The sequence below is a fragment of the Lagopus leucura genome, unplaced genomic scaffold (genome assembly GCF_019238085.1).
Source record: "Lagopus leucura isolate 7727_CA_CO unplaced genomic scaffold, USGS_WTPT01 Super-Scaffold_100012, whole genome shotgun sequence".
Lineage (NCBI taxonomy): Eukaryota > Metazoa > Chordata > Aves > Galliformes > Phasianidae > Lagopus > Lagopus leucura.
In genome coordinates, this window is record NW_024962267.1 from 18,914,369 (window position 1) to 18,942,258 (window position 27,890).

Sequence of the window (27,890 nt, forward strand, 5' to 3'; positions counted from 1 at the left end):
CTGAACACAAGTTGAAGGTGTCACTTATTTTTGGTGGTGTGATATTTCAGCAGAACTCGAGGTACCTGGAGACAGCCTGAGACTGGGGAGTGGCTCAGAGGCACGTAGTTTGTAAGCTTGTAAGTGTGTTCAAAAACACTCCAGTGTGATGCATAGCCTTCCTATCTGCCGGCAGGATTGGAGCTGGCTGACACACAGCATCTTGTTTAAAACAAGGTGTTACATCCCTTCCATTAGTTCCTTTGCACACGTAGGGTGTGTGCGGGGTGTCTGTGCAGTGGTGGGCGTTCATTTCGTGGTAATTCTGCCTCTGCTTCTCCCCAGGAGGACTTCAGGAATAAAGTTGAAGATTACATGAAGCGCTATGCGAGATGATGAAGATTGATGGCCAGCAGGACCACGGCTTCCATGCTGTCTTCAACTTCAACAACACCAACCAGAAGAAAACCAGCCCGGACTGTACCAGTCCAGTGTCCATGTTGTACCGAAGAAGAAACCTAACTTCATAACTTGTCCATGTTAAAAGGAGAGTTCAGCATCAATACAGCAAGAAATTGTGTTTGTTGGTTGAAAAAACAAAAAAAAAAAAAAAAAAAAAAACCCAAGTTGTTTGCTTACTTATAAAATGTTTACTCTTCTGAACTGTACTGTATATCCTGTTGATGAGATATGCTTGACAAGTTAAAAGAAATCACTATTGGAATTGGAATTATTATTTTTTTTTTTAAAACCTTTTGCCTCGTTTGGGGAGAAAGAAAAAGCCAAAAGCAAGCAGGTGGTGTGGGTTTGGAACACTTCAAGTTGGAAATAAAATGGTCTCCTGTGAACCAAATCACAATCCTGTTGCTTTTGATGAGCAGGAACTGTAGGAGCTTTGTCCAGGAGCTGCTGGAGTCAGGCAGAGTGCTCTGCTGAACACCCCCTGTGCTGCAGCACTGGAACTCCCATGGTGTTTAATGTAAGTCCCTTCTTGTCACAAGTTTGGAATTTTTACAGTGCTGTTTTCAGCTCCTGTTTGGGCCACGGTGGTTTTTCTTTGTGTGCGTGTGAAGTAGTTAAAAGGAATATAAGGCTAATCTGTAACTTAAGTGATTGTGTAGTATTAGTAACATCCTATATATCTTTTATATATATATATATTTCTGTGGAAAAGTAATGAAAGGGAGATTTGTTTTGTTTAAGAAATCTGCCTTTGCCTTCAGCTGGGGATGCAGTCGAGGGGGGGATCAGTTCCCATGACCTTCAGCAATCACTCAGCTCCATGCTGTGTGTGGGCACTTTGCTGACCCTCTGCTGGTGCCCTCAGCTCCCACTGCTCACCCTGACCTCGGGGGGATTGCACAGCAGCTTTTATACCTAGATAAACCCGGGAATAAATGTTGGTGTGGTTTCATACAGAGCGCTTGTTGTGTTGTGCAGTGGCCAGGTCTCTCAGTCCCCTCCCCCTCTGTGTGCACAGGGCAGCTTCAGCAGGTTGCAGCAGCCTTGCTGGCTACGTTTCCCTCCTGCAGGTGTTACTGGAGGCCCAGAAAAGTGAGGAGATGAGACGTGTGGATGGCACGTGGCAGGAGCGCCTTCTCTTTAGATAATGCAGCCTTTGTATGCATTGGGAATGAAATGTGGAGCAGCACGTTCCTTGGAGCAGGAGGTGACTGTGGCGGATCTCTACTGCCAAAGTGGTAATGTCAGGGAGGGTAGGGAGAGAAGCACACACAGGCAGGGTGGAAAGCACATTCAGTTTTCATCAGTGGCAGGGATGAACCCCTCCACGAGGTTGCGGGGGGCAGCAGGCCTGCAGGGGTGCTTTGGGGCTGCTCTTGGCCCATGCTTGGCACGTGCCCCATTCCAACAGCCTCCCCACTGAAATCCTCATTCCATAGGCTGAGTGTAATCCCCTAGCTCTGTTTCTCCCCTCAGCTTCCATATCTCACCTGAAGATTCCCCCCCTCCCCCCATGCCTCCCTCCCCTGGGCTTGGTTTGGAGGTGAAGTCCTCCCCTGGGCACCTAAAGGAGACCCACAGGGGCACCCAGCAGGGCAGCAGGGTGGGGGTTTGGGGACCCTCAACCCACCCGGAGCCTGGCTTCGTGGAGGGGATGCACCAAAGACTGCCACCTGCTTTACTTCTGCGTGTATTTATTTAATTAGGAAAAGCACCTAATTCCCATTGTTCACTGGCCCTGGGGCACCTCCAAGGCCATCAGTGCCGCTACTGGTATCACCTGCCAGTATGAAGCAGTGACCGTCACACCCATCTCTCCACCTGTAGTCAGAGCCTGTCTGCAGGTGGGCAGGGGGAGAAGGTGCTTTTCCTGCCGATACAAAGGGTAAAACAACAAAAAAAGGATAAAAAGTGAAGGTTTTATCATCCAGGCTGTGCCCTGACGCGTTGTCCTTGTGGTTATGGCACGTCCCAGTGCTGTGCTGGCACCAGAGGCAAGACACCGACCCCTGCCTTGTTTTTTTTCCCCCGATTTTTCCATTTTTTCCTTTTTTCCCCCCAGTGGCTGCTGGGAGGGAAGCAGGGAAGGTCTGAGCAGAGCTGTGGCACTCTCCCATTACCCAGCGAGCAGCATCCTCAATGCCACCAGCATCCCCAGGTTGTTAAGGATGGATTTAATTGGAAGCCACCTGGGAAGGGGCCAGCAGGGGACGCAGCGGCACCGATGGGGCTCAGCACCCAAGGATGCTCCTTGGCCAGGTTCTCCCCTACAAACCATCTCTAAACGATGCCCTCGCTGCGTTTGCTCCGCCACACCACCAGCGCTGTCACCAGCAGGGTGACGAGGATGGGCACCAGGATGAAGGGGCAGAGGATGCCGTTGGGGGGATCACGCAGCGCCCGGCCGGATGGGGAGCAGTTCCTGAAGTAGTGGCTGTGGACGGCGACGAAGAACTCATCCACCAAGCGGTTGGGCCAGTAGCAAGTGAGGTTCTCAGCCACCGCGACCGTGCAGTTCGTCAGCTCCCCGTAGGTGCTGCAAGACAGACAGGGCACCGGGGTGGCAACAGTGGGGGACTTGGGTCCTCACCAGCCTCCCGTCGCCAGGTGCTTCCCACAGACCCCACTAAAATGGATCCGCCCAGCCCTGGATACCAGCAGAAAGGTTTGTGATGGTAAGAGTATTACTGTGTGCGTAATGAAGGTGAAATATAATAACCAAGATGGGATATAATATTCCATAATAGAAGTATGGTTGTATGTATGTCAGAAAACATATTTTCTATCATAGAGATCATACCTTCTGTTGGAGAGGTGTCTGTATGTGCACACAGATACTTGAGACTGGGTAGCCAGGGACAGAAATAGGTTTCTTCTTCTAGTGAGCCCACTTTGTAAAGGAAGGGGGAGGAAAACGACAGAAGGCAAAAAGCTCACTTCTACTTTCTAAAGGAAAGGGAAAGAAAACAGTGTCTTCCCCTGCAAGGTCGCTGTTCAAGACAGCGCATCCCACAGACACTTGGGAAGCTGGCGATAAATAGAAATGCCTGGGGTGTATTCTTAGCAGGGTGACAGCCTGGCGGCCCCTCAGCAGCCAGAGCTGAGTGACGGCTGCAGCTGCGCTGCCATGCTGGCACTGGGGTGGTTCGTCCTCCTCCATTCCCATCACACAGCGTGCATGTAATTTGTTATTCAAATCTGCCTTCCCAAAGCAAGTGGCAGCTCACACAGCTTCCCCGGCTATATTTCTTCCTGGGGAGGATGCTCAGGCTGTGGTGCTGTGCAGGGCAGCGCTGCAGCCGATGCTGCTGGAGGGAGAGACGTGTGGATGTGGCATGGATGGACATGGGGCTCAGCCGACTGATGGTTGGACGCTCTGTTCCAGAAGGGTTTCAAGAATCAAAATGGGGTGAAATATGGAGAACAAACAATGAGGCTCTAGGCCCAGAACATCCTCTCCTCCATAACCTGAGGCTCGTGTTCCCACGGAGCAAATGAACTCGTGCAATCAAATTAAACACTGTGAGTTTATCAACATGTCCTTCAAGTGCCTCAAGGATAATAAGTTTAGCAGAAGCTATTCAGAAGAAAATCAGGATGTCAGAGATAAAGAAGCAGCTCCCTAATACAACTCTGCTTCCTGTGCTGTGGCCTCACCGAAGATCTGGAGATGGATTGCACCTCATCCAGCTCACAGGTGGCACCGAATCACGAGGTGCACTTCCCCTTGCTCAGAGGCAGCAGCCCCAGACATCATGAAAACAAGAGATGTCCAATGCACTCTGTGCTACAGAAAAGAACAGAATAAGGGCTAATGCTGGTCTCACAAACCCATTGAATCTTTCAGGAAGGAGAGTCAGGTTTTGGGGCAGATGAGGTTTCCCAGAAGCAGAACATCTCCCACACAGTCTTCCTGCTCTTTCTCGCCTCAATTTTATCGTTGATAAAGAGGAAGGAAAACCCAAGCTGTCATTTTTGTAGGCTACATATGTGTTTACATACACATAAATGCACAGAGAGGAAGATATCAATTTGGCACAGAAGAGGAGGAACAGGCAGGAAATTCACCAGAAAACTGTATGTTTGTGCAACACACTCACAGCACGTGGCAGCATCTGCTCTCCCTTTCCAGCTGCTCTCCATTTCCAGCTGCCCTCAATCCCCAGCTGTGTTGCAAGAGCTTGCTTTTGTACACTCTTCTGTCTCTCAAGAGAAAGACCATGCCCCGATGTTGGATGAGAGCACAACATGCAAAGTGAGCTCTGGTGAGAGCAGCCCAGGACCCTGCTTCTCATCTGCCACGGATCGCTGCTAATTCCCTGACACTGATTATGAGCAGCAGAAGGCTGCCATGCCCTACCAACAGCACGCCAACCTCTCCTCCAAGATGGCAGGAAAAATCAACATGCGACTTCTGGATGCGAAGGGCAAGCCTGTAGGACAGCCTGAGACTTTAAATACAGAGGATGTCTCACACTAAGGGAGCGTGGGATCTCTGGGTCCCTCTGGCCCAGCCCCTGCTCCAGCAGAAATACCCAGAGCAGGGTGCCCAGCACCATGTCAAGGTGGGTCTGAATGGGGGGGGGTCCAAGGAGGAGGCCCCACAGCCTCTCTGGGTACCTTTGCCAGGGCACTGTCACAGTACAACAAAAAAGCAGTGTGAAATGGCACATTTGGTCCGTTGTGGAAGAAAACCCATTGCTGAACTCAATCCATCCCCAAATCAAATATGGGTGCAGGAGGTCCCTGATGCGGTACCACCCACGCTGTCCCTTAGGCTCGCCAGCTCTGACCCGGCTCTCTTTTGGGCTCATGAGTTGTTCTGGAGAGGAAGACCCACACTTACCCCATGGTCTCATCCCAGTCGCACCACAGCTGTTGCCCGATGCCCTCCATGCTGAGCTTGAAGGGTCGCAGGCAGCGCTCGCGGATCTGCCTGCCGTACTCCGCCTCATGGCACGCCGTCGCCGCGATGAAGTGATGGGCTGAAAGACAGGCCAAGGGGTCGGGTCGTGGGTCACCACCTCCCCATACTTACCATGGGACTAGGCAGGGAACGGCACCCATAACTGAGCCCTGCCCTGAGCCGGTGCTTGGAGCTAAACCCATCTGCCAGAGCACCGCAGGAGGTAAAGGCAGCCCTGCTCTTAGACAGCCCCTTAAAAACATGCCGTGCTTTTTGTTATTTTCCCCTCTCCCCACTTATCATCAGTTCCCTTCCCCATCATCTGCAGTTACTTCTCCAAGTGCCTGATGCCTGAATCAATTATTCACAGCGTGTTCTCCCAGGTAAGGCATGAATAAGAAAGGATGCAGCCTTATCTTCTGCTGATGGCATGGACTTCAAATTCAGTGTTCTTGTTAAAAACCAGCAGCACAGACAGGTCCTGTCTGAAGAACTCCTTACAAATTACCTGCAAGGCGCTGTGCCTCCAAACAAATACCCATCTCTGCACAGATGGTGTGCACCAGCACCAAAATACTGTCGCCACCAGTCTGAGCTCTGCCATAGAGGGGTTTGGGATCAGAGGAGAAAGATGCTTCTTGTGGACTCCACTAGTGGAATTTGGGGCATGAAGACTGCACTGGAGAAAGGCTGCAGGGAGTGACTGTGAGCAGCGCGACTGGGCTCCCATACGAGCTGTGTTATTGGATGAATTTGTGCCAGTTTTTCTATGGAAAGCAGCAGTAATGTTACACAGGAATCAGGCTGAAAGAAAAACCTTAGTAGGAATGATTTACTGCAGCTGGCTATAAATAATACCTTGCTCTTGGTCCCAAAGTGCCTGCCGGTGCCTTTGGAGCTACTGGAGCACATTGCAGGCAAGCATCGCATTCCAACTCTATTTTTTGCTACATGTGAATAGCTCAGTGCAAAAGCTGGAGGAGAAGGGGGTATTTTTTATTTCATTTCTTAACAAAAGAAATAATTTGCGCGTGGTTTAGCTGCAGAAATGTTGGCCTTGGGAGCAGCGGGCTGCGATGGCCAAAGTCGTCCACGGGAGCAACGCTGAGCACAGGGTGCAAAGGGAGAAAGCAGGGCTTGGAGAACGGACTGAAAAGCAGGCAGGAGAGGAGCCAAGGGGAACTGGGAGCAAAGCAGGAAGCAGAGCCATGCAGAAGTAAGCAAGGCACGCAAAGCAGAGAGAGGAGCCAGGGAAGAGAAAGCTGCCCTGAGAAATTCAAGAGCAATACAACGTGAGGAAAAGCAGAATTTAACTGAGCTCAGCCTGGCTGCCCGGAGCCAATTAGCACAGATGAGATTGGAGACAGGTCATCCACTTGTACCAGCACAACAACTATTATTAACGAAGCCCCAGCATTTCCTGACATCTGTTCCCGAATAACAGACACCGTGGCCACTTCCTAGAGGAAAACACCTTAATTGGCAGCTCCACCTCGGTTGGAAAGACAAGAAGCAACCACAGGCCATACCTGAGCAGCTGCAAGCTAAAGCTGTCTCGTATTCAGCATGGAAATGAACTCCAGAATGAGAAAATAAAAGTTAAAGACGCAAAGAAATCAAAGCAAGCAAAAACACGACCCTTGGGAGCTTTTAGTGCTTGCCAATCAAAGCAACTCAAAGGCAAGGATGGGCTGAGCATGGCTGTGAGCAGCTGGGAAAGAAGTGGCAAGGCATACGAGGAGTACCTGAACTACTGTTCAGGTCCCTCGGTTTGCTGAGCTATTAAGGAAATGCCATTAAATGAACGCCCCTGTGACACCCCTGGATGGTGCTGGATGTAGAAGGAAGAAACATGTGGAGCACGTTGCCCATGGATGTGTTAGCAATCAACCCAGTTCCAGCTGGACTGGCAGGCTTTCCTGGTGAAGAGCCCTCAGGGCTGCACAGCAGGGAGCAGAAAACAGCTGGATATTCAGCTAAAAGCTCGGAGGTGTAATTAAACCCCCAAAGGTTGCAGACCACTGCTAAGTGACAATCACAGCAGGGCAAGCAGCGAACAAGCACGCTTATCTACAAGCCAGCAAAGCTCTGGGTTTCAAGGACTAAAATCCCAGCATTTTCTCCCGAACGCTACAAAACCCCATGTGAAATCATTTGCTTTCTGAACAAGCCCAGGCTGAAATCACTCTGCTTTCCCCCCTCTTGCCTGCAGGTTTGCTCTGTTGGTCACTGAGAATGAGCTCTGTGGCTCAAACTCCGCAGCACCAGTGAGTGCTCCCAGCACTACAGCTAAGCCCACAGCTTCCAGCTGTGCCCACATGCAAGCAGATGGGCTGTGGTCTGCCTGATGCGCCCAAAGCACCCACGGCACAAACTTGTGGTGGCACCAAAACTTAGTGCAGAGACATTGCTGAGAGCTTTCCTTTCCTCTGTGCTATCAATAAGGCCCTGCAGACAGCCTTCCCTCTCCTCAGAAGAAACCCTAGGCTGAAGCTCTGTCACGCTCAGGCACCTCTGGTGGCAGAGCTCCACGGTCAGTATCTCATGGAGCATTTGTTACAGCGGTTTCCTGTACCTGCAGCCAACTTCTCCCCGCGCAAGGGATGATTCAGGTTTGCACAGAGCAGCTGAGGTACGATTTAATCCAATCCAAACTACTGGATTAAAATTAAAACAGGACTGACTTTTTGCCTGATAGCAGAACTGCTAGATGCTGTTAGCTAATAAATAAATGGCAACAGGCAGCCCCGGGCTGCGCCAGTTCCTCCCCTGACCTCAGTTCCCTGTGTGGAGCAGCAGGAGAGACGCGATGTTCTTGTCAGGTGCTGGTGGCTGTCAAGCACATTTCCTGGAAGGCGACTTCTCCTGGATGTCCCTGGACTTAACTCCATGCAGGACAGAGCAGCAAATGCTCTTTTTTCCAAGAAGAAAAACACCAAACCAAAACAAAACTGATTTAGAACATAGATAAAATAAAGACCAGATGAAGAGGGGAGGGACAGGACTATGAATCAGAAGCTGGGCACGCTGCACACCAACTGCTGGCTGACTACACACCAAAACCTGGCATGAGCAGTTAGCTATAATTACATCCTTAATGAATAGCGTGGGCTTTTTAAAAATTATCTGCCCTGGTTAAATTATTGGAGAGAAGCACGGGTTTTCATTACTTAATACTCCCAAAGACCATGGGGTTGCAAGGAGGAGGACAGAGGGACCTGCATGCTCACCCTGCTGGGCTTTGGGGCTGATCAGAAGGATGCTGAGGTGATCTCTGCCTGTGTGTGTGCATCAGGAGGAGGGTCAGCACCACAGGCACAGATGCTGGAGGTCAGTTTGGGGACAGCAGTGCTCTGATCGCGTTGCTTGGCTTCCCAAAGCATTTGTCTGCGTTGAGCTGGGTGCACTCTGCTGTGCACAACTAGAGGCTGCTTTATGGAACTACCTTTGAGATCTACAAAAATGGCTCCCGGACACACGTTACTCACTCAGCTGAGCACACAGCCTACAAAGAACAAAATACATAAATATAAAAATCCATTAGAGCAAAGGGAAATAAACAGCTCCAGTGTCTTGCTGATGCACTCATCCCAGGCTGCAAAGAATTACGGCTCGCCTAAATACTTTCAACATGCATTTTCCCAGCTAGAGAACAATTTATTTCACTTTTTAAGATGGGTTTCTTGATGCAGGCTATTTTCCCCTTCCAGCTGAATAATGCACTTCTCTCCTGCTCACCCACACAAAGCACAGATGGCTTCCCACCAAGCCTTACCTAAAAAGACGTGGCAATGCCGGCACTGATGGCACAGCGACCCAGCAGAGCACGAAGCAGGTCTGAGCCCAGGCTCACTGTTGCCTTTTCGCATACAGAGGCCAACATCTCTCCTCACGAATAGGAACCTTCAAGTCCCCTCTGTTCCAGGACCTAACGCAGCCAAATGTTGTGATAACCCTGCAAATCTGCTTGGGTTTAACAGAAATCATGTGGTTTTCTGACAGCCTGGAGCTGGGATCACTTCATCCATCGGCACCAGCAACAACCAAGCTCCACACGCAACCTGGCCCACAGGGAACTCCACAAATGTGGAAATCAGGCAGCAGAGCCCACAGGAGAGTCTGCTCCTGCCAACAACAAGCAGCCCCAAGCTGACACAGCTGTTTCACCTTTAATGGCAGCAGGTACCTTGGGACACAGCTGGCACTCCGGTGTGGCAAGCAGGGCTGGGGTTATTTTAGACGATCCCCCAGCTGCAGCCAGCTGCTTAGAGCACCAACAGAGCATTTTTTTGCTAAGAGGAAAGCTCAACTGGTGAGGCTGGTAGGAAGATGGTGAAGAGGAAGGGAAGGTGCTCCCAGCCAGCAGGAGCAGCTGGGCTGACTTGACACAGAAGTGACCAACTCAACAGAGACGCAACAAAGCGGTCTCAGCCTTTATCTGGCTCCCCCAGTTTTATTCTGGATGCCATCCAGGCATCTGAAGCATCTGTATTCCTTTCATAACACTGAAACAGAACCAGCTGGCCTCCCTGAGCACTTCTGCATTGCGCTGCACCATGAGACCACAGCTCAGCACGAGGAGCTGCAGTGGCACGGCAGAGCCGGGGCTCAGCAAAGCCCCTGCACTCTGTGAGAGCTGAGCTCTCTGTGTTTGCCTCAGCACTTACACAGCAAGCTGCCAGCACTTCTATTAGCACAGCTTATCTTTTCTCTCTAAAAAAGAAAACCCACACCTGCTTCATCAGAAGCATCAGCAACCTCCACATTCACCACTCCACTGTCTCAGTGGTCACCCCCAGTGTGGCCACGTCTGTCCATGGCAACAGAGCAGCAAGGAACAAACAGGGTTTTTTTCTTTTAATTTTTTTTTTTTTCCCAACTAGAACAGAACATACTTTAAAAACAAACAAACAAAACCTGCAAAAGGACACAGCGAGAGAAATGCATCCCCAACTCAGCGCCAGGATGAGCTGCCATCCATCACAGCTAAAGGCTTACACAGAGGCAGACGTCCTGCTGTGAGCCCTGAGAGTGCAAAAGAGCAGCCTGGAGTACCACCAGCTCCCACTGTCTTATTTAAAGTCCCTGAACCCAAACCATGTGCTGGAAGGTGCAGCAAAAGAATGAGCAGAGGTCCTGCAGCTGAAGCAGGGAAGCTTACGGTTAATGACAGCGCAGGGATGAGCCCGTCACAGCACACAGCTCCATGCATCATTCAGCAGGGTTACCAGGAGAAAACCTGCACTGGAGTGCAAATAGGGGAAAAACAAATCCACGTTTCTTCAAAGAGCACTTGAGTTTCGTGCAAGAGTAGCTGCACTGTGCAGCTTGTTTTCTAAGCAATCTTAAACACACTTCTTATACTAAAGCACAATCCTAAGGTTTTTACTGGCTAGACTCAGGTTATAAGGCAATCCTCCACCTGTTGCACACAAAACCCTACCAACATCGAGGAGACTTCATGCCTTGTGAAAGCAGGTGGGTGATGCAGGAGTTCCCAAAGTGAATGGCAGTCTCCCACCTGCCAATCCATCCCCAGCTCAGAAGGGTGGCCAGAAGGAGCGCTTCTGGCTGCGTCCTCTCCTCGTGCCTGGTTCAGAAATGGAAAATGGCAAAACCCCTCTTAGAGCAGTCGCCCCGTCGTTAATTTCCGTATTAGAAGCCAAAGGCAGGGGATGTCTTCTGGCACGAGTGCTCTTCAGTGCGTCTCACAGAGGACCGTGTTGGACGGCATCACCGCCTGCACGCGCAGAGCCCAACTTCGATCGTTTCTCAGCACTTGGGAACGAACGCTTCTTCCCGTTCCCCCCGCGGCCGGCAAAGCTCGGGCAGAGCCCACACAGCCCACGTTCAGGAGCCTCTCCCGGAGCCCCCGCTCCCCCCCGGCTGCCGGCGCAGCCCGCGGCACTCACCCAGCACGAAGCAGAGGAAGCGGCGCGGCAGCAGGGCCATGGCCGGCAGCGAGGGGCCCGGCTGCCGCCTCGCCGGGAGCTGCCGCGCGATCGCGCCCGTCCTCGGTGCTCGTTTCGCGTTAACAGAAATCAAACGAGTTCGCACAGCTCCACCTGCAGCCCAGCCGCGGCTCCTCGGGAATCGCTCTGTTACGGACATCCCTCTCCGTCATCGCAGCAGCACGCCGCCCTCTGTAAAGCATCGCGCCCGTCTAATCGCACAATTAGGGAGCGCAGAGGGCAGCGAGCGCCGTTAGCAGCGCGCTAGGGCAAAGCCTGCCGCTGCGCTCAGCTGGGCGCACGCGGGGGGGAAAGCAAAGCGGAGGCCTGAGCTGCGGCTTCAGGACGAACCAGCAGCGGCGCCTGGCAGCGCAGCGCCGGGCCCTGGGGAAGCGATTGCCGCCGCGGTTCTGTTGAGGGGAGACAAAACGGGTGAGATTTGGAAACAGCAAAAGAGCGGCACAACTCTGGGAGGAAGGCATCGCAACCTTTATTCACCGTAAGGAGGCAGGGCAAAGCCCAGCCGAGGGACGGAGGTGCGATGTGATGGTACCACAGCACTCGGCCGCCAGTGGCCACCATGGCAGGCACACGCCTCAGCTGCCAGAAGAGGATGGAAAACCCTGGGAGCAGCTCCACATGCAAACAAAAGGCTGGGTGCTCCTGCATCACACCGAAGCAGACCTCAGGGAGAGCGCGGCCAGGAGAGGCTTTCCCCTGTGCTGTGCTACAGCATGCAAAAGGAAGGCTGACAGGCCCAGCTCTGCAGGGCACAGCTCTGCTCCGAGCAGCCACTGCAGCACTGGGTTCACGCAACCAGCACTGCGTGTTCTCCAAGCTGGGCCTTGCTGCCTGTCCTGCCCTGCCTTGCATGAAAAGGATGCCTGACATTTCTGCACAATATTTGGAATCGTTGTTGCCGGCTGTTTGATAGCATTGCAGCTATCGCTGACACAGAGCAGCACCACGAGCCGGGGCTGCACAGAGAAGTGCTGCTGCTATGAGAAGTCTGCTATGGGAGCCTTCAACCTCAGAGAAATGCACTGAACGACCAGACAGGGGAGAACTACTTACCATCTGCCTGCACACAAAGCCACTCTCAAAAGACCTTGAGGCAACGTTCTGTCAAACAAAACTGCAAACCATGCAGCAACGCTAAGCGAGTTTTCACAAAGCTCTACCAAAATCAAACAAACAAGAAATACAGAACAATCCCGGAGCGAGCTGGACTGCAAAAATCTGTCATGTGAAGCGTTCAGTTCTTCATTACAACACCTACACAGAAAGAAAAACAAAGGAAAAGCAGATTAAGTTTTGCCTGAACACATGTATGCGAAACAAAGCGTCAGCAGTGCCAGCATCCCAGGGCACCATTGGCTGAGCTGCTTTTGCTACGGAGGGTGGAAGTTTGCACGCAAGAGCAAGGTTTCCTAGCCCTGAGAACTGCACAGAAAAGTTATGCTGATAGAATAAAATGGTCCTTGTGAGACAGATCACATCCAGAGGTAATTGTTTGCATGGCCTGAGTTAATTCAAAGTTCTCAAGTCCGCATTTAGAAGGGAACAGGCTCCACGCGTTTCCTGGTGGTGCTTTCAGCGTTAGGCCAGACTTCCCTCCCTGTCTTTTCGAATGCAGAGACTCCTCCACAATTAACAAATACACAGATGTGTAAACATTGAGATGTCCAACTCAGGGCTAACTCTGCCAAAGGGAGAAAACAATGCAAGATTTCCAGGCAAGCCAGTAGAAGAAAGGAACCATCTACAAAGTCCTTCAGTGCGCAAAAACTAGAGGATGTGCAAACTTATTCTGTTCCATATCTGCACCGAAATAAATATCACACAGAGTCACAGAGTTGTACGGGTTGGAAGGGACCTCCAGAGATCATCGAGTCCAACCCCCTGCCAAAGCAGGTTCCCTACAGTAGGCCGCACAGGTCGGCATCCAGGCAGGTCTTGAACATCTCCAGAGAAGGAGACTCCACCACCTCCCTGGGCAGCCTGTTCCAGTGCTCCGTCACCTCACTGTAAAGAAGTTCTTGCACACATTGGTGCAGAACTTCCTATGCTGCAGTTTCCAGCCGTTTCCCCTTGTCCTGTCTCCACTCACCACTGAAAAGAGTCCGGCCTCGCCATTCTGCCCCCCACACCTTAGATATTTATAGACCTGGATCAGGTCCCCTCTCAGTCTTCTTTTCTCAAGGCTGAACAGACCCAGTTCACTCAGCCTTTCTTCATAGGGGAGATGCTCCAGGCCCTTCACCATCTTTGTGGCCCTCCGCTGGACTCTTTCCAAGAGATCCCTGTCTTTTTTGTACTGGGGAGCCCAGAACTGGACGCAGTGCTCCAGATGAGGTCTTACCAGGGCAGAGTAGAGGGGGAGGATCACCTCCCTCGACCTGCTGGCCACGCTCTTTTTAATGCACCCCAGGATGCCATTGGCCTTTTTGGCCACAAGGGCACACTGCTGGCGCATGGCCGACCTGTCATCCACCAGGACACCCAGGTCCCTTTCCGCAGAGCTCCCCTCCAGCAGGTCATCCCCCAACCTGTACTGGTGCATGGAATTATTCCTCCCCAGATGCAAGACTCTACACTTGCTTTTGTTAAACCTCATCCGTTTTTTTTCTGCCCAGCTCTCCAGCCTGTCCAGGTCTTGCTGAATGGCAGCACAGCCTTCAGGCGTGTCAGCCAATCCTCCCAACTTCGTATCATCGGCAAACTTGCTGAGGGTGGCCACCATCCCCTCATCAAGGTCATTGATGAAGATGTTGAACAAGACCGGACCCAGCACCGACCCCTGAGGAACACCGCTGGTTACAGGCCTCCAACCGGACTCTGCACCACCAACAACGACCCTCTGTGCTCTGCCAGTCAGCCAGTTCTCAACCCACCTCACTGTCCACTCATCTATCCCACACTTCCTCAGCTTTGTTATAAGGATGTCGTGGGGGACAGTATCAAATGCCTTGCTGAAATCAAGGTAGACTACATCCACTGCTCTCCCCCCATCCACCCAGCCAGAAAAAATCATCAGGTTTTAAATCAGAATTGAGCCTCTACTGGAATTCCTGTGTGAAATGCTACACAGGAACTGGCCATTAGATGTCACCTTTGCCCAGAACATCGATCATGTGCTCAGTCACTGAGTTCATTGCTCAAACCCACACAGTAAAACCCCCGGTGTGCCCAGTTTGATAGCTGTGCTAGCAAGCTCCTGTGTTTACAGACATTCTACAACAACAGTCCATCTTTAGAAATCGTTGTTTTAGTGATTCCTTCCCTTACTTTCGTGCAGGAAGACGTTCCTAGGAAGTTCTCCTAGGCTACACAGCTGGATGAATTCACACCTGTGTTTTTATAGGCTAAATACTCACTGATTGACACTGCTTTCCCTGTACCAGCAGCCGTTGCTTTCCTTAGGATTGCAGAGGCCCTCTGCGTAATCGAGCTGATGGTCAAACCACTCAGGACACCATTATTGTTCTTCCTCACCTCCAGCAGAGCATCCACGATTGTGTCTCTATAGGAGCAACAGAAATAACTGCTGACATCACTTTTTGTGCAGTTGCTTAGCGCTCCAGCTATCCTGGCTATGGCATCCCTAAACCTCTAGGTGGGGACTGGGGAGACAAATCCCCCCCTGCTGTGAGGACAGAGCAGGTCCAAGACTGCCTCATGAGACTGCATGTGTACAGGTCTATGGGCCAGATGGCTGCATCCCAGGGCTCTGAAGGAGCTGGCTGAGATGGTTGCTGAGCCACTCTCCATCATTTTTGAAAAGTCATGGCTGTCAGGTGAGGTCCTGGATGACTGGAGGAAGGGTCACATCACTGCCATTGACAAGAAAGGGAGCCAGGAGGACCCCACGAACTACAGGCCGGTGAGTCTCACCTCTGTGCCTGGGAAGATCATGGCACAGATCATCCTGGATGACACGCTCGACCACATGAGGGATGGGCATGTGATCCGTGACAGTCAGCACGGCTTCATCAGAGGAAGGTCATGCTTGACCAGTCTGGTGGCCTTCTATGATGGAGTGATGAAATCGGTGGACAAGGGAAAGGTGACCAATGTCATTTACCTGGACTTGAGTGAGGCCTTTGACATGGTCCCCCAACACATCCTCATCTCCAAATTGGAGGGATGTGGATTTGATGGGTGGACCACTCAGTGGACAAGAAACTGGTTGATGGGCCACACACGGAGGGTGGTCATCAATGGCTCTATGTCCAGGTGGAGGCCGGTAACGAGCGGCATCCCCCAGGGGTCTGTCTTGGGACCGGTGCTCTTCAACATCTTTATCAATGACAGCGATGTAGGAATCGAGTGCACCCTCAGCAAGTTTGCTGATGACACCAAGCTGAGCGGTGCGGTCGACAAGACTGAAGGAAGGGATGCCATTCAGAGGGACCTTGAGAGGCTGGAAAGGTGGGCAGGGTGAACCTGATGAGGTTCAACATGGCAAAGTGCAAAGTTTTGCACTTTGGCCGGAGGAATCCCAGGCATCCATACAGGTTGGATGGAGCAGTCCTTGAGAGCAGCCCTGTGGAGAAGGACCTGGGGGTCCTGATAGATGAAAAACTTAACATGAGCCAACAATGTGCTCTTGAGGCTCGGAGGGCAAATGGAATCCTGGGGTCCATCAAAAGAGGGGTGGCCAGCAGGGACAGGGAGGTGATTGTCCCCCTCTACTCTGCTCCTGTGAGGCCCCATCTGGAGTGCTGTGTCCAAGTGTGGAGCCCGCAGTACAAGAAAGACATTGAGATTTTGGAAAGGGTCCAGAGGAGGGCGACTAAGATGATCAGGGGGCTGGAGCACCTCCCCTGTGAGGACAGGCTGAGGGAGCTGGGCTTGTTCAGCCTAGAGAAAAGAAGGCTGCAGGGTGACCTCATTGCAGCCTGCAGTACCTAAAGGAGCCTACAGAGGGGAGGGGAATTAACTCTTTGGAAGTGTTGATATGTGTAGGACGAGGGGAAATGGTTTTAAGTTGAGGGAAGGGAGATTTAGGTCAAACATCAGGGGGAAATTCTTTACCCAGAGAGTGGTGAGGTACTGGAACAGGCTGCCCAGAGAGGTTGTGGATGCCCCGTCCTTGGAGGTGTTCAAGGCCAGGTTGGATGGGGCCCTGGGCAGCCTGGTTTAGCATTAAACGTGGAGGTTGGTGGCCCTGTATGCGGCAGGGGGGTTGGAGATTCGTGATCCTTGAGGTACCTTCCAACTCTGACCATTCTGTGATTCATTACCAATCAGGGCAGAACTACAATCCAAGCACTCTTACCTACTAGCTTCTGGATGAATGGCTTTAAGTTTCTTCATTAATTTGGCAAAACTGCTCAAGTTCAATGCGTTAGGAGACATAAAGGCTTCTGACGAGTTAGCGGAGAGAGGCGCAGCAGCTGCTCTTGGCAGGGAATTCTCTTCAGCATCCTAAAATTGCATGAAAAGCAGCAAGCAGTGAGTGGGCTATGTGCTGCACAAGTCATTTGGAGGATCTTTACTACCAGTAAGTATCTGTGTTACAGAAAAAGGAGAAGTGAAATTCACATAGCGTATCTACAGTTCATTAGCTATTACTATTTTTGCCTTGACCAACATGAGTGAACATAGAAATGATACCTATGATATCTATTGGTTTGGGGATAAGAAGAAACATCACAACTTGATGTGGGAGCAAACAAATGGTGATATCACTCTTTTCCAGCATGTCACCAATTTATAACTGACACACTCTGTGCTTTCATACCCTAACACTGCTCAGTAAGCAATAAATAGAACATGTTAGAGGAAGGAAGTTGTGAGGCTCCAATCTGCCACATAAAGAAGCTACAGTAATCATTAATTACCTTCTGATTAACTGCAAACAGAAAACGTACGGAGTCTTCAGCAGAGGATTTAGGGCACTTTGCTTCTGAAGGCAACTGTGTAGAGCAAGGAGCTGGTGAAGAAGCCCTGGGCAGGAGAGGCACCTTCAGAGAAGCAGGGGAGGTGCCAGGTGCTCCCACAGAACCAGGGGCTGATGGCAGTGTTTCATTCTGATCACAGCTTGCACTGCTAGCAACAGAGAGGGCTTCACTCCAAAGCTTCTTCCCAAGGATTCGGGAAGCCGAAGATCTGTTCTCCGATGGATTATTGACAAGCTCCACACTTATTGGTTTTCCTTTAATTTTTGTCTTGTTCATTTCTTCCACTGCTAACTTTGCTGCAGAGGCGTCTTTAAAGCCAAGAACTGCACACCTAAGACATGAAATAGGAAGCTAGGTGAAGTACAGCTTCAGTTGCTACACAATGGCAGTAAGTATTTCGGGACTGTCAATACAAACACATGATGACTCCCATCTTTTGAACATTAACCATGTCACAAGAGAAAATTCCAAGCTGCTTAGCTTCTCATAAGGTGAGAAGCTGCCTGGAATCACAGGTTTTTGCCAACTAATCTGCATCTACATTACTTAATAAAACTTTACTAATTTACCTGTGGTTATCAGAATCTCCACAGAGCAGGACAGAGATCTGGTACTTCTGGAAATGCAATCTCAGGTCACCCTATAAAAACACACACGTTTTGTTTGCAGGGATATAGCACGAAAGTTCACACGAGCAGCGAGACATCACTGCTATGGAAATGGAAGCAGGCGTACCTCTGACACCGAAGAACTCAAGCCACCAACACAAACAAAGGAGCACTCATTTGCACCCTCTGTTATCTTTGCTTCTGATAACAAACGGAAGAAATCAGACTGTTACCATTTTTTCAGCTCAAACTGACATCTCTAAAGCAATTTTCAAGAAGCCATTACAGGGAAGGATGCAGAAAGGGACAGAGAGCACACAGTAGCAGTGCCATTATGAGGTACGTCATCTTAAAGCATGGGACCTCACCTCTCAAACCAACCGTGTCTTGTTTCTCTTGGCACTTCCCCACTTCTTCAGATTCTCCAGAAAAGTCTGTTCCTGTGAAGTCCTCCTTAGCATCAAACCAACATTCATTCCGCTCTTTGTTTCTCACACGTCCTTGACAAATACATTTCAGTGTGTCAAACTCAGATGAACGAATATCAGAGGATCCCAGCTACTTACATTATTTGCTGCTACTTGAAGAAGAGGTGACACGCAGCAGGTCTCCCTTGTGATTCAAGTAGCAAAGGTTTATGACCACTTTTTTCTGGATACAAAGTGTAATAGATGGCTGATATATAGGGATGTCCTGCTGTGCCCTGTGTCAGAGTGCTTACTGGCATGTATTTTAAACCACACCCCTCACCTCACCCCTCAAACAATGAGCAGGCCATGCATCAGAAGCAGTGAGCTTACCGTGCTGCACGTCCTGCTTTTCAAGCTGCTCTTGGGACTTCTTGGAAGAAGCAGAGTCACTGGGCTGCTGGCTGTCAGTTAAACATGTGGGCTGTGCACTCTCCTATGAGCACGTTCCAGTTATATCATACAGCTTGCACTTGATAAGGCCTTTTTTTAACTTCAGAACATTAATCAGTTAAACAGGTAAATTTTAAAAAGAGAACCTGATGATCCCACCAAGAACCCCCACATTATTTTGCTTCCAAAGGACAACCCGAAGTGGTCCCTCAGCAGCTCTTGTTGCTACTGGCAGAGAATCCCAGCCTGAGCCTTACAGCCCATAGCTGTTATCAGAGCATAGCTGAGAAGAGACCCTGCTCCCAGCACAACGTCTATCAAATGACAAAGCCCTACCTACCACGTTAACAGGAGTTCTGATTTCTTGCAATGGTGAAGCTTCAAAACCTGCCTTTCTCATGCCTGAAACAGAACTGCAAAAGATCCAAGGGCTTAATACAAAGTACAGCTCCACAAGTTTTAATTTAATTGCCACTGCACAGTTCCCATCTGAGAACACTACAGAGTAGAGCCTTCCTTGAAATGAAACCACTGCACCCAAAGTGCTATGCAGACTAGAGCAACAAGATGCATCCCAAAATATAGGAATCCCAAGTCAAAGGGGAGCAGAGCTTAAAAGATGTTTATTCAGAGCTTTAAAACCGGAAACAAGGACTACTTACCCAGGGCAAAGTTCCTCCCTGAATAACTGTCAAAAGAGAAAACAGGACTTCATTTTCAAGAAAGAAATCATCGAAAGCAAACAAACAGAAAATTCAAAAACGTACCTTGCATGGGACATAGGAAGAAACAATTGGCAATAACTTTATCTCCACTGACAGTGGTGGAAGTGCGCTCAAAGGTGTGCCCGCCTGTATTTTTGCTCTCATACTGTTGTAAGTCTTCTTTAGCTCTTCCAAAACTGACGTGACAGAGGAACCTGATTCAGTATTAGCAGAGGTATTTCCGTGGTTTCTGCTAAAATAAAATCATCACAGAATCATAGAATAGCCTGGGTTGAAAAGGACCACAATGCTCATCCAGTTCCAACCCCCTGCTGTGTGCAGGTCACCAACCACCAGACCAGGCTGCCCAGAGCCACATCCAGCCTGGCCTTGGATGCCTGCAGGGATGAAGCATCCACAGCCTCCTCAGGCAACTTGTTCCAGTGCCTCACCACCCTCTGAGTGAAAAATATTGCATCCCATAGTAGGAAAGATAAATTTTCCCCATCAGCAGCACAGTAAGACATCCCGAGGCAAGTCTGCTGCAGGGCAAATATTTAGCAATTAATGCCAAGTTATCCATTTCACTCAGAAGGACATTAACACACCTGCTAAAACATGCATTTTCCTCCAAAGCCAGTTTGTGGATCTTCAAGCAGTGCTGATAGCACATCTGGTAGTGAGCGTTTAGAACCTGCAATTCTGCTTCAATAGCTCTCTGCAGTAGATTTTGACAGACAGACGCAGAATCCTTCACAGCTTCTTTGTTGAGGTCTGCTGGCCTTCAAAATAATAATAATACAATCATGAAGAGTTTGAGTCAATACTGCAGGTTTCCTATGTTTTATTGTTTAACGAGCAGCTTTACAGAAGCTACGTCTGAGGTGATTTAAGGAAAAAGACAATGCAATCAGTTCCTCCTGTTTGCAGAATTATAGAATCAGAACCTTTAGAGTTGGAAGTTTTTACAGAATACCTTTAGAGAATCACAGAATGGCCAGGGTTGGAAGAGACCCCAAGGATCATGAATCTCCAATCCCCTTGCCACATGCAGGGCCACCAACCTCCCCACTTAATACTGGCTGCCCAGGACCCCATCCAACCTGGCCTTGAACACCTCCAGGGACAGGGCATCCACAGCCTCTCTGGGCAGCTGTTCCAGCACCTCATCACTCTCTCTGTAGAGAGCTCAAAAGAACTTTTAAGAGTTGGCTGTCCAGTCCAACTCCCCTGCAACAAACACAGCCTTTCCATCTGCAACACAGAAATCTTACCCGGCATCTAGAACTCCAAATAGAGAACAATCCACGACCCACCTGTCAGCCTTTATCTTTACACTGCTGTTACACGACTCAGTTTTGGATTCCCACTGTTCCTAAATAAAGATGATTACAAAGAAGGTACGGATTAACATTTGTATATGCAAGTTCCGAGCAGTGTTAGGTTTACAAAGCTATGCATCAACATTATTATTATTTCTGAAGTTACCTTGACTTGTGAACTTCTTTCATTCGCTGCAGCACTGCCATCCTGGTGCACATCAGCAAGCTGTGATCCCATTTCCTCTGCAGGACCAGTCCCAGACAGCCAGTCTGTACTGCGAGCAACACTGGCACAAGTTTCCCCAAGCCAACCCACATGTCTGAATTTGTTCATCACTGTGATATCTGTATTAATTGCCCTGGATAAGAGAGGAACTTGAGCACTGGTACTTCTGCTGGTTGTAAAGCAAACTCTAAAATCAGAACTTGCGTCGACAGCCTGGTTAACTTTAGAATTACTGACCACATTTACCAAGCTTTCACAACACTCCAAGTTGAGAGAGGCAGAGGTATTTGCACTGCAAGATTTCCCTGCAGCTTCCTCCCCAGAACTGAGATCTTTGCTAGTGAGAACTGCAGGGACTGGACACTGCTTCTCATCCCTCTTCGAAGCGCAGTAAGCACAGCTGGCACCACGAATCCACAGGAGGGGTTCCTCACAACTGTAAAAATCAGAGTCCCCTGCACTTTTGCAGACCTGTGTGGCTGTTGCTTGGGCCCTTTCCCTTGGTGACCGTAAAGGGCTTCCTTGCTCCACTAAGTTGCTGTGAACACATCTGTCGTTCTGTCTGGGCTGTGCACCACCACGTAAGGAAGCATCTTCCACCTCTGCACGGTCAGGTGCAAGCAGATTTGGATAACTCCTACTCCCGTATGCGTGACTTTCAAGCACACTTCCAGTAAGACCACTAAGAGATGCTGCCTGCTCCTCCTTACTACCACAAACTGTGCCACTGCCAACAGGCAGAGAGTCCTGGAGCAGCTGGGGAAGCTCTGGCATAGCTGTACAACACTCAGAAGTAGAGTCAGAAAGATTTTGTTCTTTTGCAGCTCCACTACCTGCAACGTCATGAACTGGACCTACTGCCACTAGGGCTTCCTTTCCTACAGCTTCCCTTTGCTCAGACAGCTCGCTTGAGCTATTCCCATCACCAAAGCCTTCCTCATTCGCACTGATGTACTCCAGCTGTGAATCTTCACCCACACGGATGTGACTCCCAGCATCACAAACCCCGCAGCTGCACCACGTACCACCAGCACACGCCGTCCTCAGCACGCCAGCTTCTTTCTGGCTTTCATCTGCCTCGGCGCTGCAGGTTCTCACTCTCACGTCATACACGTCAATAGCAGCATCTAAAGACGTACTCAAGTAAGGCAAGCTTTCCTCCGATAACGCTGCAAGGCCCCCGCTGGTGCTTTGCCGGGCTTCCCGCGGACGAGGGCAGAGCAGGGAGCCGCGCGCGAAGCGCTGCTGGTTGCTTTCAGCACGGTCCTCCTGCAGCTCCATGGCGCACATGGGGCCTTCTCAGAAGCGATCCACGCAGCTCCTCCCGCAGGCAGCCACGACCACCTCCTTCACGAAACCAAGCCAACCTCACGGTATCTGCACCGTACGAGAGCACGCTTTCCCCCTACCACCGACCGCAGCCCGCGCCCGCAGGCCCGGCCCTCACAGCACAGCCCGCCCGCCAACGGCCCGCCACGCGCTCAACGGCCGCCGCGTCTGATTGGCTGAGGCGGAACCCTCGCGCTGCCGCCGCCATTTTTCCTGACGCAGCCGCAGCTCTGCCCTGTATCTTACCGCTATCCAGAGCGCTTTGATGCGGAATTGCTTTCGGTCCTTGCTGCTGCGGTGCAAGGTCTGCTCTCCCAGAGTCCTTAAAATGCGGTAAAAATGCGTTGAGGCTTCTAAACAACGCAGCGGCGGTCTGAACGCACCCAGCCCCGAAGCACAACCGCCTTCAGAAGCCCGCCACCCGCCCTCAGCCCCACGGCCGCGCATCCCCACACAGCGCTGCTCGGGGCCGTTTCCCAGCAGCAGCACGAGGACAGACCACCAAAAGCACCCGACAAAGTGATGTTGTTTATTGGCAACTTCTGCTGATGAGTTTCCTTTTCCACACTCCTTGACATTTATATATAAAAAGAAAAACAAAAAACCAACAACCAATAAACTTTTTTCGGGTAACATTCCATTCTGCAAACATTAATATTATTTAACATTTGAAAATAAACGCAAAGCAGTTTTAAATAGAAATTGTAGGAGAATTGTGGGGTCATTGGAGGCAGCCCTGCCTGGAGCCCAATGGAAACAACGTGGGCACGTGCTGCTGTCATCATCCAAAGCCCTGCTGTACATTCTTCACAGGAAGACACAAACCAGTTTGCATTAAACCCAACGGTGCTTTCTCTTCCCTTATTCTAAAGCTAAGTCATACTGAAAGTTACGGGGGGAAAAAAAACGTAGCTTCAACATCCAGCTACTTCATCACACACGACGATTCCTACTAAGAGCATATCCAGGTTGAAATACACAGCTGATTTCTGTCATGAGGCTAATGCTTATGGGGTGCAAGATGCAATCTGCTTTTAAAAAAAAACCCACACATCACTTCTTGATGAGCAAAACATTATTTTCAGCCTTTTGGACCAACTCTGATTTGTTGCTCCTGAATATTGCCAGGGGAGTTTCTCACCGCTACCACAAATAAGATGACTGATGGTAATCCCACACTTCATCATCAGTTAGCAAGATGTAGCATTTAGCATGTTCATTTGCATTCAGAAAAACCCTTAACTCATCTTTTTTTAGGCCCCAGAGGCTTCGTACACCAGAAATTACACAAGTCACATAAAGTTGTAACTAGATATCAACAGCAATTTTGAGGTATTCCATGAGAAACATGGATTTGCACCTGAATGCTCCTCTCAAGGAAAGGAAAACAAAATCCAAAGCCCTAGCTGGAGAGTAAATTAAATGATTTACGATTCCTCCATTTCCCATGTTCTACCCCAATAGACCAGCAAGGACACACTTATTTCCTCAGAGGCACAGCAAGCCTACCTCTTCCACATCCTGGAGTATTCACCTCAGTACTTCACCCCTGAAGTTCAGGGCACTCCGAGGAACAAAGAAGAAGGTGTTATAACCTAGCCAAAACACATTCAGATACAGGTTTTGGTTTACTGACCTTGTGAAGGTGCTCTAAGATACCAGCAATCCCCTGATGTTCCAAATAGCAGCAATTTATCCTCTAACCTCCAGGCTATGAGGAAGAGGCTAGAGAAGGATCTGGACCAGCAAATCCGAAACCAAGTTAGGACAACACGGGCTTCTGAGTTTGCATTTGGCTTAATCAAACCGTATTGACGGAAGGCTGCTCCTGCCAAACAGGAGATGCTGCTCCATCCCACGAGCAGATCCCTTAGGGAATTGCTCACCTGCATTACTGCTGGGGTAGGGCTGAAGGGAAAGGACAGATGTCATCTTCAGCTAACTGCTGTTCTCCTTGGAGTAGTACATTCAGAGGTTTTTTTCCACAGTCCAGAGCTACTGTGCTAGTTGTGTAAACTGCATCATTTTAACTGGTTATGGTAGCTTTCATGAGAAGTGGAAAACCTTTACAATGACTTGCAAAGGAAATATTTTGCTATCTCTGTATTTGCAAAAAAAAACACAACTAACACCCATATGCAGTAACATTTTCTAAAGTGCTTCTTATCAGTTACTTTTTAAAGATTAGACTTGCATTCTGTAGCGGCGTGTTTTCCTAGCAGTTCATGGACCAGTAGATAGTTTCTGATGTAGAAAACCCATGACGTATTTTGTTTAAGCAAACGACACTTGTTTTGACAAACTGAAGTCATGTAAGTGCAAAACCCACCACTTCTTCAAACATGGCCTTACGCTGGTTTATTAACACAACTTTACATCCTTAAGAAGTATTCTACTTCAATTCCAAGAGCAGGGATTAAATAATACAAATAAGATTTGAAATCCAATGAAGCTATTGCCTATTTACCCTGAAATAAAATAGTCTTATGATTCGACCGGTGCAAAAATCCCTCCAAACACCTTTGTTTTATTGGCAAAGTCATTTAAGGTCACTTTTGCTTCCAAGACCATCTTCTTCCACGGTTTCCACTGAAGGAGTTTTGCTTTGTAATGGCTTGTGGTTCCACAATGATTTGTAAATGAAAAGCCTACAATGAATAACTCTACCGTAGTCACTAAATGACAGATACAGTCATGAGAAAGTCTAAAACTTACAGTGGTTTTTTTTTGTTTTTTTTTTTAAATTCTCAGCAAGACACAAAATTCCAGTCCAGTTAAAGTGTTTTCTTCGAATGCCATTTGAAATGGCGAGGAACAGCTGCTGTGCCTTCTGGGAGAACTCAACGCGGCGCCCCGATGTGCTTCTTACATGGCATACAGATATTGTACCCACAGCAGTGCGTAGAAGGGCCCCGCAGGCACAGCCATGTGGATCAGTTACTCCTACAGATATAGTGCAGTAGGTTTGAATCTGCGTAAAGGGAACCACGGCTGGGTGGCACCTAGCAAATGTTGCAGTTGTCTGTTGTCAGAAGGCATGACGCAAAGCATCCCGGACAGCAAGACACAGAAGCATCTGTAACGCCGTTCGGATTCTGTCCAGCAGTCGTTTCCACTGAGAGCTGGTGGTTATTGCTGTGACAGCAAAGCACTGCGGTTGGCCTTCATCTTCTCCAAGCGTTTTACTAGATGACCATTGCTGACTTCCAGCTCTTCAGTTTTATCCAGTGCCGAACGAAGCTGAAGGAAAGAAGCAGAAAAAAAACTAACCCTGTCACTTTTGCAGTGTTTGCCCTTTCCAATGATAAAGCAGAGTTTATAGTTACCAACAATACTGCAGGAGCTTCCTTACGTGGTAAAGCAGCTGAAAATTCCCGGGAGAGGAGTTAATGGTGAATGCAGCACTGCTGCTTTGAAGGCCACACGCACACAGTTACTAAGCATGGTGCCAAGAACCCAAACTATTTACAGAATGTTGAACATCTGGCTCACAGTTGGCCTTGGCTTCAGAGGCAGGGATGTTCAGAGATCTGCTGGGTGACATACACCTTTCTCACAGTGCCTGACTTTTGCATTTCTGGTTCCCAGAGTTACAGAAACAGCCTTGACTTTGAAGCCTTAATTTTCTATAACATCCACCAAGGGAGAAAGCACAGAGTAACAGCTACAAAACCCTGATAAGGGTGCCAATGACAGCACAAGGCAGATTTTAGGGCTTCCCTCAATTTGGGACTTGCTAGTAGTTAGACTGGCCCTGAGAAAAAACAAGTGTCACTCCTTCTGACAGAAGGAAGGAACAGGAAGAGATGGAGCAAAAATGCCTTAGTCTAGAGCTGCCATCCAGGGGAGCACTGCAGCATTTGGGACCCTTCTGGCCTTGGGCAGCTTGCTGCCTTCCAGGACAGCATCCTAAGCAACAGACTAAGAACTGCTGCAGGTTTTGACTGAAGCCACTGCACTTTGTGGAAGAGACTTCAAGGCTCCTTAGCCCAAGAGAAAGAAGCCTTTAGCACAGGTACTGGAGTACTTCCCTGGAATTAACAACACGAATCCTGAGCTTTAATTTAAAGACCACTTAAACAAGAATATCTGAACCATTTTTGGATATCACAATCCAGCACCTCACCCCCCCTTCAAAAAAAAAAAAAAAGCTAGAAATTAATGTCCTTCTCTCAAGCAAATGTGATGTTTATAAACTGTGGTCCGAGCTTCTTCGTGATCTCTATGCTGTGGTGGCTTATAATGCCTTTACAAGCACCAGCCCCAGTGTCTTAAGGGGAATGAATCTTATCTGATAAGCGAGACAACCAGACAGAAGGGTAAGTTCCACAAGGAATGACTTATTACAGGCAGCATAGCAGGAAGAGCTATTTAGTTTTTACGGTACAGAAAGCCACAGTGGAAAAACCCCTTAGGAGGCCGGCGTGAAAGCAGCTGACATATTTAAGGCTGGCTGTAGCAGTTGCTTAAAGACAACACAAAGTTTGGTAAAAGAAATAAGGTCGAAATTATGAAGAGCTTGAAAAGTGTGCTTTAAGAGAAAATATGGGCAGAGTCTGGATGGGAATGCAACAGGAAAGAGGCACGAACAGATAACTGAGCAAGAAAAGGAACAATTCACATTCACTTACAGCTTGAGATCAACATGCAAAGCTGAGCATCTGAAGGCTGCACAAGCAGCACATGGGTTTCCTGTGACAGTTACATTTAGTTACCTCTCTCTGTAGTTTGCGCTTCTCTGCTTTGAGTTCATCTTCTACTCTTTCAGCATTTTCAGCAGCAGTTTTGTATCGGGCTACTTGACCTTCCAGTCGTATTACCTATTGCAAATGCAAACGTTTGGAATTAAAGATCACTCTGAAGCTTTACTCCTCTGCTGATAGTTAAGCAGTATGAAAGTTGGTGGATTCATTTCAATCAAAGAAAGGCATGTTTTGAGAAAAACGTACGAAAGAAGACATGGCAACTACCTCCAGAGCCCTTAGATGTACCCGTATTTCATACGCTTCCAGCAACAGAAATCACAGCCCATTTACTAAATCTAGCCATTTATACTCTGATCACGAGCAAACAGTTACATCTGAACAGCACTGCACAAAACCCACACATACTATCTCATGTGCCAGGAGCCATTTGAAAACTGCCAGCAGCTAGACACATGAAAGTGTTCTGAGGAGCTCATAAAGTGCTCTGAGTACACATCTGTGTTTGAGAGCTTTTCATTTGGTAGACATGAATAATATATTGACTTTCCCCTAGAGATGAAGAAAAGTATTCTACTCCTCATGGCTTAACTTCAAGAGCCTCGGTGCTCCAACAATCCTGCTTTTTATTTTAAGGGAAGTCACATCAATTAAGATTGCACTTTTCATGGAGTAAAATACACTCTCTGCATTCTCATCAAGAGTAAACAAACAGAACAAAACGGGAACTTACATTCTGCTCCAGTGCTGTTATCTCTTGCTCAGACTTGGCTAGTTTAAATTTGAGATCACTGATCTGCCTGTTGGCATCTCCTAAAAGAATTGCAGATTTATAAGAGATGTGAGAATAAGGCTCAACAAAGCTGTCACAACACTTCCACATTCCAGGAAACTACTTGGGGCAGTGATAGAGCAGCTCCCTGCCTTGGGTTTC

The 27,890-nt window shown here is 49.1% G+C and overlaps 3 protein-coding genes across 9 annotated transcripts in view; 1 reads left to right on the forward strand and 2 right to left on the reverse strand.

The window, feature by feature from the left end:
• Positions 1 to 832, forward strand: part of UBE2F (ubiquitin conjugating enzyme E2 F (putative)) — a 66,036-nt gene extending 65,204 nt beyond the window's left edge. For all 3 annotated transcript variants that reach the window (XM_042874218.1, XM_042874220.1, XM_042874219.1), the window contains one exon: positions 325 to 832. In XM_042874218.1, coding sequence (XP_042730152.1) covers positions 325 to 375 — 51 coding nt within the window. In that variant the 3' untranslated portion in view covers positions 376 to 832. The remainder of the gene's footprint in view (positions 1 to 324) is intronic.
• A 1,286-nt stretch (positions 833 to 2,118) lies between these two features.
• On the reverse strand, positions 2,119 to 22,361 carry LOC122181869 (receptor activity-modifying protein 1-like). Of its 4 annotated transcripts, XM_042874707.1 has the most exons (17): positions 20,865 to 22,361; positions 20,693 to 20,751; positions 19,985 to 20,158; positions 19,440 to 19,626; positions 19,335 to 19,360; positions 19,013 to 19,085; positions 18,613 to 18,715; positions 18,181 to 18,312; positions 17,940 to 18,013; positions 17,774 to 17,844; positions 17,145 to 17,535; positions 16,580 to 16,728; positions 14,647 to 14,821; positions 11,650 to 11,682; positions 11,260 to 11,443; positions 5,288 to 5,426; positions 2,119 to 2,977 (listed from the first exon to the last, which is right to left on the reverse strand). In XM_042874707.1, exons 1-17 carry the CDS (start codon positions 22,212 to 22,214, stop codon positions 2,722 to 2,724), a joined length of 3,576 nt encoding a protein of 1,191 aa, XP_042730641.1. In that variant the 5' UTR covers positions 22,215 to 22,361; the 3' UTR covers positions 2,119 to 2,721. The 4 variants fall into 4 exon arrangements, with proteins under 4 accessions (XP_042730641.1, XP_042730639.1, XP_042730637.1 ...); XM_042874705.1 differs by lacking the exons at positions 11,260 to 11,443; positions 11,650 to 11,682; positions 14,647 to 14,821; ... (10 more) ...; positions 20,693 to 20,751; positions 20,865 to 22,361 and adding exons at positions 9,123 to 10,372; positions 10,509 to 10,751; XM_042874703.1 differs by lacking the exons at positions 11,260 to 11,443; positions 11,650 to 11,682; positions 14,647 to 14,821; ... (10 more) ...; positions 20,693 to 20,751; positions 20,865 to 22,361 and adding an exon at positions 9,123 to 10,751.
• Positions 22,362 to 22,762: 401 nt separating this feature from the next.
• The window catches only part of LRRFIP1 (LRR binding FLII interacting protein 1), a 90,063-nt gene continuing 84,935 nt past the window's right edge, over positions 22,763 to 27,890 (reverse strand). For both annotated transcript variants that reach the window (XM_042874949.1, XM_042874950.1), the window contains 3 exons: positions 27,690 to 27,769; positions 26,969 to 27,073; positions 22,763 to 25,493 (listed from right to left, as the gene is read on the reverse strand). In XM_042874949.1, coding sequence (XP_042730883.1) covers positions 25,383 to 25,493; positions 26,969 to 27,073; positions 27,690 to 27,769 — 296 coding nt within the window. In that variant the 3' untranslated portion in view covers positions 22,763 to 25,382. The remainder of the gene's footprint in view (positions 25,494 to 26,968; positions 27,074 to 27,689; positions 27,770 to 27,890) is intronic.